This window comes from Corylus avellana, chromosome 5 (assembly GCF_965113065.1).
Source record: "Corylus avellana chromosome 5, dhCorAvel1.hap1.2, whole genome shotgun sequence".
Classification (NCBI taxonomy): Eukaryota; Viridiplantae; Streptophyta; class Magnoliopsida; order Fagales; family Betulaceae; genus Corylus; species Corylus avellana.
Window position 1 is genome coordinate 1,350,614 of NC_142494.1, and position 11,352 is coordinate 1,361,965.

The 11,352-nt window shown below is 35.2% G+C and overlaps 1 protein-coding gene across 1 annotated transcript; it reads right to left on the minus strand.

Moving 5' to 3' along the window:
• Positions 1-7,619: 7,619 nt before the first annotated feature.
• On the minus strand, positions 7,620-10,037 carry LOC148585198 (uncharacterized). The gene is made up of 2 exons (XM_088516624.1): positions 9,956-10,037; positions 7,620-8,197 (listed from the first exon to the last, which is right to left on the minus strand). The coding sequence occupies exons 1-2, from the start codon at positions 9,985-9,987 to the stop codon at positions 7,885-7,887; spliced, it is 345 nt and encodes a 114-aa protein (XP_088372750.1). The 5' UTR covers positions 9,988-10,037; the 3' UTR covers positions 7,620-7,884.
• Between the last annotated feature and the right edge of the window lie 1,315 nt (positions 10,038-11,352).

The following is an 11,352-nucleotide window of genomic DNA, read 5'->3' on the forward strand; positions in this document are numbered from 1 at the left end:
ATTATTTGGATCCAGTAGTGTATGCTTGTGATAAGTGTCATGGTGATTTGCAAACATAATAAGTGTCATATGGACGTGACAATCCGCATTTTAGTGGTTGACGATGTAAATATCACTTAGATTACTATCACGTCATGTAAACATGGTAAGTGACACATGGTTGTCCACATTTTTGTAGCTAACATAATAAGTGTCGTATGAATTGCCACGATAATTTGTAAACATGATAAGTGTCACATAGACATGACAACTTGCATTTTAGTAACTGACGTAATAAGTTCCACATAAACTATCATATAATTAATATGTAAATGGGATAAGTTTCTCATGGCTATCCACATATAGAAGGTCAGGAGGGATCATGGTATATATATAAAATAAGGGCCCCCCTTAATAACTTTAATTAATGGGCCCCCTTAATTTTTAGGGATTTTGACCTTAATTGCTTAGTTGGTTGTCTATATTATCTTGTGGACCATTATCTTCATTATCTTCATCATGCTCTTGTATTATCTGTTGCTCATAGGAATACACTAGAATCGTTAGTGCAGCACCAGAGACCACATGATTACAGTAATAATTAAAAACAAAAGTTTAATTAGTGTATTATCTCCTCAAAATATCAGTATTATATTTTCAAAATGCCCCTTTGCAATGGTCAAAGTCAACATTCTTTGAATTGAAGTCAAATACCACTATAGGGGAGAGGTTGATTAAATTATAAAAGAGGGTGGAATATTCCATTTGGAAAATTAGCCTGATTTGCAGACACGCATGAGACTATTGCTTGGGCCACAACTTTTTAAGCACCCATAAATGGATATAGTTGCCTTTGATTATTTGTGTATTGCTCTAGACGCGTTTAGTTTCTCTCTAAGTGATCATGTCACTATTTTTATTATACCATTCAATCATGTCCCACAATTATCTTTCTGCAATTCGGGTAGGTAGTTGCGAAAAAAAAATAAATAAATAAAAATAATAATAATAATAGTCTACAGTTTATCTATTTGAATAAGTTTTGGGCTGTTCAAACGCTTATACAAACAACTAAATCTTATGAGAGTCCTCTCGCAATTACCTGTCCGAATTAATGCTAGCGATTCAAGCAAATTACTGCTGGAAAGCCTGGAATCTCAATTCTTGAATTGTGCAAATATGCCCAAACATATCAAATTTGTAAGTGATACAACTTAATATATATCAAAGGTGTCCAAATTAGGTTGGAGAAAATTTATCTATTCCAGTCTTTTAAATTAACATTTGTCTTTAGAGAATGTGAAAAGCACGTGTAAATGGCTAAGGATCTTAAGCCTAATTTGGTTATGTGAAGCCCATAGGAGGAGGGGGCCCTAGTTCATAATCTCAATCATCTGGTCCAAGTTAAAAACTTGAGAGGGTTCTTTGTTTCTTTCTTTCTTGATCTCCATTTCCATTTTTGAATGCCAAGACATTGGTAAAATGGACTCAAACAGAAGAGAGCCCAATGAGCTGCTAACTATTGGAATTCTAAATCAAAAGGGAATCAAATATTGTGAGCTGCTGTTTTAGGTCATGTAGATCAACCCTTCTTTGGGCCCAGAGACTACATTTCTAAGTCCACAACCACAGTGTTTAACTTCCATCGGTACCCATTTTTCCTTTCCCTTGTTTGATTTAAAAATTAAAAAAATTAAGGGTGGCCGTGGAGGTGGCCGCTCGGACCACCCCCACCTCTAGGGGTTGTCGGCACACAGTCACCCATAATTTTTTTTTAATATTTTTTTTAACTAAAGAGAACATGCACCTCCTATTAATTGAGTATGATGTGTGTGGTAACACTCACCATTAAGAATTTTACACAAGATAAATAGAATAATCTATTTAATAAAAAATAAGTTAACAAAATTTAAACCTGATTTTACAAAATATTGAACCTGAATTTTTTTTTTTTTCCCTATAATAAAAAGATTAATTAAATAAGCTGGCGCCTGCTTAGTGTTTAGATAGGAACTCGAGCTGGACCATCCAGTTTGTCCCTCAAAGGCTTAGCCAACAAGCCCACCTGCTGCCCGGTTGGGCAGCTTTTATGCTCCTTTTTGGTTGCTTTCCTCCTCTAACTATATATATATATATAAAATTTTACTACAAGAGTTATTGTATCACAACCCAATATGACAAATGAATGCGATGGGGCTACTATAATGAAAGTGGTGCGAACAAATTAGTACAAAATGCAGGAAAATGATAGATAGGCTCGTTCGAGGGAGTTATAATTTTCAATTAGCTGCTTCGAGTGAGCCGATAACTCCTAAAGTGAAACAAGATCCTCTCCAGTTCAAATGAATCATAGAGTCTAGTTTTATATTTGATGAGTATTTTTGTAATTTTACTTTTTGATGGAATAAAAATACTCCTCTAAATAATTAATTAGATATTCTCCCAGAGACAATTATCTCAAAATATAGATACTGAATTATAATACAAATATTAAACTTCATATCTCATTCATCTCGTCATATCATATAGAGAGGACTCTTATGGATAATTCCTACCATTATCTACAGTTCTCTAGATAATATCTCTAATTATTAGGATCGTATGAGAAAGAGCAAAAAAATAAACTACCATTAAAATCAACATGGCCTTCATACCATATTATTGATGTGGCTACACTGTTAGGAATTTTATGCAAATTAAACAGAATAAAGATGGTGTTCTTCTAGTGTTCTCCTAGATTTAGGTGGATAACATTAAAAACAAAAACAAAAAAAAAATCGCTCTTATATCTCTTACTTGGTATTTATAAAATAATATTTACATAGGACTAAGAGGACATTAGGAGAATAACTAGCATTTTCCTTAATAAAATATATATAGTGGAAATGAGAAGGAGTCATTTTACAAATTATGGTACCTCATGGACCTGTAAAATATTTTTTTGGTATTATAAAAGAGTAATTGATAAAGAGTCATCCAGGCTTAACCAACAAGCCCTCTATGCTCCTTTTTGGTTGCTTAATTTTCTCCTCGTAACCTTCCCTCAAAGTTGTTGTTGTTTTATTTTATTTTATTTTTTAATATCCTTTTAAGGATTCCTCTTAGTTGGAGGTTATAGTCATTGGACTATATATATATTGGACATCAGAGTCCCTTCGGTCCTCTAGGGCCAGCGGGCTTCTAACGTTTTCTATTTCCCTTGGAGGTGAAGCTCCTCCTTAAAAAGCGGCATAAAGTTACTGTAGTGATCCATTCACTAACAATATATCTGTAATTTTACTCTGCAGTTTTTGTATCACAACCACTACGAAAAAAAAAAAAAAAAAAAAAAGTGATGCGGCTATTATAAAGAAAGAACTGAAAACTAAACTACCATTAAAAGAAGAAGGGTTAAATACTATTCCAGTACTTATGGTTTGCACCAAAATAAAATAGTTACATGGGTTTTCAAAAATATCGCAAATGATACATGTGGTAAGCCAATAAACATATTTGGTACCCCATAGGGGGTGGCCAGCCACCCCGTTTGGCCTAAGGTGGTTCGGCCACCCCCTCAAGCAACCCCCTTGGGGCCCTGAAGGTGGTTTGGCCAAACCCAGACAGCCAGTATAAGGGTGGCCGAACCACCCCCTTAGGCCAAGGGGTAAAAAAGAATCCAAAAAAAAAAAAAAAACCAAAAAGTTAAGCTTGGGGTAGTTCAGCCTAGGGGTGTCAATGTAGGCAGTTTCTAACCACTCGCTAATCGTTATAACCGCTAACCGCTATTGGATTTACCAACCGTAACCGCTAACCGTCTTTCTATATGATATATTTTTATAATTATAATAATATTTATACATATAACATAATCATTTTGATCATTAAATCACACATTTTTTTTTTAGATAATTAAATCACAATTTGAGTATTAAATGTATAAGATCAATACTTATTCATATGATTCAATGACAATTCAAATATTTTATTCAAGTTAATCATACTATTAATGTACAATGATAATGTAATTCATATAATATCAAATTAAGTAATTGACATTGGATTAAACAAATTCGGTCATCCCCAGGCCGGTTGTCTGGGGGTTGTTCCGCCACCCGCAAGGCCAAACCCTCAAATTTTATTTGAGGATCTGGCCTTGGGGGTGGCCGAACCACCCCCTTGGGCCCTGGGGGTGGTTCGACCACCCCTAGAAATTCTAAGAAAGGCGACTCATTTAACAAGTTGGTGCAATCTGCAATTAGAGCTGTTGAAAGTCTTTGAAGCGGTCCAACTTTGAAAGAATTGAAACTGCCGTTGAATATCTCTAATATTATTTCATGAGTTAGTTCTTAGTGGTCAGAATTTGCTTCCACTCTTATGGCTTTCTCATGGAAGAAGTTCAGCATGGACATTTTCTCATCATTATTGCCTTCATATTTGACAAATTTCACTTTTTTTATCATATGATCTTCACTACGAGGACTCCACTTATAGAACTGCAAATTCAACTGCATAAGAAGGGGCAAATATGTTAGTGCAGTTAACTATATATGTAAATTTAAATATATATTTGCCAATTAATTGATGTAAATCATGTGATGAAAGAACTACTTTACCATCAAGGATTTTAGTGCAGCTTTGACAGAAATAAACATGGTCTCCAAATTAGGTGCAAGCCAAAGCAAGCCATCCACCAACCCTGACAAGCTTGATAATGAATGTAACTCAACCCTCATATGCCTGAGATCCAGCAGTGGATGAACCAAGTACTCTCTCATCTCCTTAGGGAAAATCAATGCCTAGAGAAATTGCAAACAGTGAAGGAGATTATTTGCAAGAAATATATATATATATTTAAGATGCACGTGGAGTCGAGGCATAAGGATAAGATTATATAAGTAAACTCTAATCCGGCTAATTTCGTGTTGGGTTTGTGTCGGATTCAATAGTCGTATAAAAAATTGTTATTGATATGCTTTTCTTATTAATGAAAAACTTGAAAGCACAAATATTAAAAATATTGATTATATGATTTAGAGATGAAATACCTGATCAGACCCCAACGAAAGCGACAACGTTTTGCAATGACCAAAACGAGTTAGAAAATTTCTCAAATTGAAGAAGGAGTAGGTTGTGAGCTTTCTTGTTGTCAAATACAGCTTTGCATGAGCCAGAGTGCAACATAACAAAATAATCTTGGGAGGAGAAGTGGTGTCAGGAATGTTGCCCGAATAATCAAATGAGATTAGATTTGGAGCCTCGATCTTTGCCTTCAAAAGTTTCTCACATCCAAGCAACTCAAAGCTCACAAGCTGTCGATTAGATATCTTAATCTTGTGCAGGTTTCTGCAGGCAATCAGTTTCAGATTTCTAAGCAGAACAAGCTGGGAAACATGATCTTCAACCCAATCATCTGAAATGGTTGATTCCTCTAATGTCAAGCTCCTCAAATTCTTGCAATGGGAAAGATTGATTTCACAAGGGTGCTGCTCTTCGTGATATGCAGAATATGAAAAGAATTGCAGATTTAATGCATCAATCTCAATCTTCTCTAATCCTCTGCAAAATCCGAGTTTCAAATCTTTAAGCTTGGCGCTTGAAAGCATGAAATTTGCTGACACGCTGCAGCTGTCGAGGCTCAAATCCTCAACCAAATTGAGGCATGGAATCAAATCCTCAAACTCAAAACTGAATCCTGAGAGCTTCAACACGCTAAGTGATTTAGCGTTTTGTAAAGCTGTTCGTGGCAAACGACAGTAGTTGTTTTGGAATGTTTGAATTTCAACAACCAGCTCGTTGACATTACGGTCAACGGCCAAACGAATTGAATTTTGAATCCGATTGTCTGATATTTCAGGGGCCCAAACACGAAGACTGAATCTTTGTAAAGAAATATTTGATGGGCATCGCTTCTTAAGAGAAGCAAGCACGAAATCCAAGAACTCCGTCCGGTCGCCGGAAGGACCAATAACCCCTTCATATAAAGCTTCATCAAAATCAAATACTGGGTAGGAGAGCCATGCAGAGTTGAAGTTCTTGGACAAGGCGCTCACCCGAGTTGCAGATGTGGTCGGAAGAAACGACATGATATGATGAACAATGTGCTCTGGCATGTCTGAGAACCGATCAAAGGCAGCCATTGTTAGCTTATTTCTGCTTTCCTCCATCTCCATTATTATTGCCGAAGAAAGAGCGGCTGTTTTTGCCGAAGAGGAAGAGGCTGTTTCTGCCGAGGAAGGGGCTGTTACTGTTGAAGAAAGAGAGGCTGTTTTTCTGCCGAGGAAAGGGCTGCTGTCAACGCCAAAGTGAAGGGGCTGCTGTCAATGCCAAGGGGGAAGGAGGCTGCTGTCAACGCCTAAGGGGAAGGGGCTGCTGTTGACGCGTCTCTGCAGAATGAAGGAAGGCTTGCTGTTGACGCCAAAAAAAAAGGGGGAAGGAAAGCCTGCTGTCAACGCCCAAAGGGAAAGGGGCTGCTGTTGACGCCAAAGTGAAGGAGACCTTGCTGCGGATTGCAAGGAAGGCTTGCTGTTGACGCCAAAACGGAAGGAGACTTGCTATCAATGCCAAGGGAGAAGGCTGATTCTGCCGAAGGAGAGGAGAGTAAGTAGAGAACCAAAAAAAAAAATTGGGAAGGGTGAAGAATCTAGGATCTTATTGAGAGGGCATGAACCAAAAACTTGTTTTTGGCATAATGAAGTCTCAGCTTCGTTCTTATTGTATATATAGGCAAAGAGTTACAATTGTAGTCAAGTTTAACAAATCCAAACTCGTACAAATAGACTAATATAACTTTGAGACTTAATACAAAGAGAGATATTATAACTTAAATACAATTATAAAGATAAATTCGTATCTGATAAGTGTTCCTTAACATTGCTGCCGTCTTTTCTATTTTCTATTTGTATTGGATCGACGGATCACACACACATATATATATATATATATTAATTTGTCCATATTAAATTTTATTTTTAAAATTTCAAATTTCATTTAAAATATTTAAAAATTATAAAACCCAATTAGAAAAAGTAACAAATCAACGTTAGGTTTATTTTATGAAACCTAAATTAGAAACGTTTCTATTATTTAAGGATTATAAATCTATATCGTCAAAAAAAATAAACCACATTTAGAAAAAAAAAAAAAAAAAGTTTCTAAATAATTAAAATAAAATTGAATCCAAATTCAATTAGGTCTATGAGTCTATATTAGACTAATCCAAATTCAAATTTGACTAGAAGAAGGATTTGACTAGAAGAAGGATGTCACGGCGTCTAAGTCTAATATAGACTCATAGGCCAAATTGAATTTGGATTCAATTTTATTTTAATTATTTAGAAACTGATTTTTCTAAATGTGGTTTATTTGTTTTTTTGACGATATAGATTTATAATCCTTAAATAATAGAAACGTTTCTAATTTAGGTTTCATAAAATAAACCTAACGTTGATTTGTTACTTTTTCTAATTGGGTTTTATAATTTTTAAATATTTTAAATGAAATTTGAAATTTTAAAAATAAAATTTAATACGGACAAATTAATATAAAATAAATATATTTACAAAAAAATTATAAGTAGTCGAAATATCATTAAAAAAGCACACAAGCACAACACAAGTACACCAAAAAAAAAAAAACATACAAAAAGAACAAAAAGCCATCACTGTCCTTTTGTGATCTTCAAAACTTCTGATATTTCTCTCCCTCCAAATGCACCGCATTATGTAAGACGGAACCATCTTCCACACTATTGCACTCTAAAAACTGCAGGTCCATTATAAGGAAATGTAATTCATTATATTTAATTGCGCACATTGTTTGGTTTTTATAAGAAATAGATTCATCTAAAATTAAAAGTTGTTTGGAAACAACTGTAATCTTGGTTCCTATGATGTTGGAACTATGTCAGAAGACGTGTCTGCTCTTGTTTTATTGCTTCGTTTCCTGCTGCAGCTCTTGTAACTCTTGCTTTATTGCTCTCATCTTCTCCTGAAGCTCTCTGACTTCAGATCCCATTTCTTCCTCAAGCTGTATTTGCGGGCAATCCACTTCCATTTGCAACTGTCTTGCTACAAGTTCCACTTTTTCCATCAACTGGTTCTGCCTGAAAACCATTCTTTGAACTTTTTCCTGCAACTGTTCCGCCCTGAAAAGCTTTCTTTTAGCCTCTTCGGCAGCGTCCTCGCATTTCCGTTTCATCTCATCCAACACACAGCCGAGCTCTCTCACAGGATTGATGATACTATTAATGACAATGACCACAAAAATTGAGAGTTTAGTATTTTATAGATTTATATTATTTAAAGGCAATTACGATTAATACAAACAAAATAATAATAGCAATTAACTTAGATAGGTATTTGATGCATTCAGAAAAAGAAAAAGACTAGCAAATATTGAGCAAAAAGGGAAAAATATATATTACGACGACATGTCATCACCAATATCGACCAAATAAAAAAGATTTTTCGCGACAAAATGTATTTTTTGTTACTAAAAGTAAACGAACTTCATTAAAAACGCACAAGATACAACCCAAGTACACAAAAAGTATACAAGATAAAAACATCCAACAAATCAGGATGGAGAAAAATGAGTACACAAATCTACAAAGCTAGAGACATGGAGAAGGGCATTAACAAAGATCCACTAAAATCGGGATTTAAGATCTCGCAATCATCAAATCTTCAAGCGTTCCTTTGAATGCTTAAGAATTTTTTTATAAGTAATCGAGATATTATTAAAACTGTAAAGCGCCGCCAAGACACATGAAATATGCAAGAGAAAACATCTAACTAAAGGGAGAGAATAAAAAATAAACAAGAAAATCATAATTAGTTATCACCAAAGGAGAAACAAAAACAACTGCCTTCAAGACTTATGTCATTTATTTTCCCCCATAGGCACCAGCCGCACCACATCCCACAAGACAGCACCATCTTTCACATAACAGAACTCCAACAATGTCATCTCTCTTCAAACACTGAGATTCCAAAATCCAAAACACAATCATTCTTCCATCAATAAGCAACCAAAATTTCCTTAAAATCTAACTTACTAATCCCAGGGTACAGTTCAAAGCCTAATAACATGAACTTTGTAAAGGCACTAGTTTTGGTTGAAGAAGGTTATATTTATGTTTAGAGATTTTAGTATTTATGATTAAAGAATATTGCCATCTTTTGCAGGATCTCTAAGATGAGTATTAATGTTGAAGAACTTGCTAAAAGTTCATGTTGTGATGATTTTATTGAATATGGGAATGTTGACAAAGAAATGATAAAAGATCAAGATACAAAAATCATTCACAATGGGCAGTAAAAATACAAGAAGAAATCATCACAACATGAACTTTTAGCTAGTTCTTCAACATTAATACTCATCTTAGAGATCCTGCAAGAAGATAGCAATATTCTTTAATCATAAATACTAAAATCTCTAAACATAAATATAACCTTCTTCAACCAAAACTAGTGCCTTTACAACGTAAAAAAAAAAAAAAAAAAAAAAAAAAAAAAAAAAAAATACACCAAACCAAACCAAACCAAACCAACCGTACATTAGCCATAGATCCTACCCTACCAATACAACTCAAATATCGACCAGACTTTTCTTTATTTGCCATTCAATGTTAATACCGAAGAAGCTGAAATTTCAATGGCAATTTGGGTTTTATTCAATGGCAATCTGAGTTTTATTCTTATTTAACAATGCAAGAGAAATATAGAGAAATTTCTAATCTGAGAAGGAGGGAGAGAGAGAGAGCACCGGCAGCAGAGAAATTTTTTCGCTGCTGCCAGTGTGTGTGAGAGAGAGAGGGAGAGGGAGAGGGAGCACCGGCAACAAAGAAATTTTTTCTCTGCTGCTAGTATGTGTGTGAGAGAGAGAGAGAGGGAGATCAGGGAGAGGGACCACTGGTAGCAAAGAAAAAAAATTTTCTTTATTGCCGCCGGTGAGAGAGAGGGGCGCTAGAAAGAGGGAGGAGGAGCTTGGTTCTTACCCAGCGTTTTCTGTAAAGGAAGTATCCGTCATCTCTGGCTTTCTCTGTATCGGCTGGCGTCGTCTCTAGCGGCAAGTTGGTGCCTGGGGTGGTTTTAGAGAAAAATATGAAAATGTTATTCTAGAAGGTGTTTTGTTTAAGGTATTTTAGAAAAAAGATTAGGTGGAACACTATATTTTTGTTATAGTGTTCCACGCTGATGTGTCGCCTTCTTATTGGAGAGCACAAAGGCTTTGGTTTGTGCCAAGACCCTATAGAAGTTATTCTCTTAGAGAGAACTTGATCAATAAAATTTCAGCAAAATTTGCTCTCTTTTAATTCCGATGCTCAATTAAAATTCTTCTAGGTGAGACTCCTATATACAGCCCCTAGGCCGCACATTTGATTCCCTGTTTTCTATTGTTATTTTCACTCCAAATCCTACATAATCCTTGCACTAGTCTTCAAATCTAAAGCCTTTTGGCCCACCTATATCGATCACAAAAAACCCTAATCTCATAATTAAAGGTCTATCCTACATCAAGTACAAATTACATACCTCTAGCTAGAACAAACTATACATCTAAATTAACAGAAGATCTCTATGCTTACATATAGAATGATTCACCCAATGCAACTGATTTTAGCCACCCAAAGAAACAATGAGGAACTAGCATTTGCCGCAGGTTTAGAAACAGATAGAAACTGAAGTACATAAATAAAACAGCTAGAGCTCGAGCAGATGGAAAACATATCAAACCATGTAAACTTGTCCATGTATGATGTATCCTACTTTGTATCCATAGATTTGAAATGAGTGTATTGTAAATTTCAACTTAACAAATAATGTTTTTGATGTTTGGGGAACAAGTGAGACCAAGGACAATTACAACCTAAAAGTTACTTTAAATTTTATATCACTGAAAAGATTCTTAAGAAGCATATACATATAAAAACTCAGAATGTTGCAGGAAGCAACCATTGAAGACTTGAAATAGGCAAGGAAAACCCAAAGGTTGGCATTGGACATGAACCAGTGACCTCTCCTGCCACCTGTTGTTATATGGGGTGGAGGAGCTATCAACCCTAAGGTTGTCTTTGTCTTCTTCTTCCTTACTATAATCAGAGATATTATCTGCAGCCTAGAGCAAACAAGACCATCCATTTCCACCAATCCTAACCATAAACTCTCTAATAAATAGCACCTCAATGAACTATAGGACCAATTTACCCTGATAGGAGTATTCTTCACACCCCTAGAAAAGCAACCCAAACTCAAGATTTATTACATATTAGATTTAATCAATCAAAACCCATTAAAAATACACACACATCATCTAGTATATAGCTTGAATAAGATAGAACTGACTATGAGCATTAGATGCTAAAACTATGAGGTGAATTGTGTTTTTACGGTT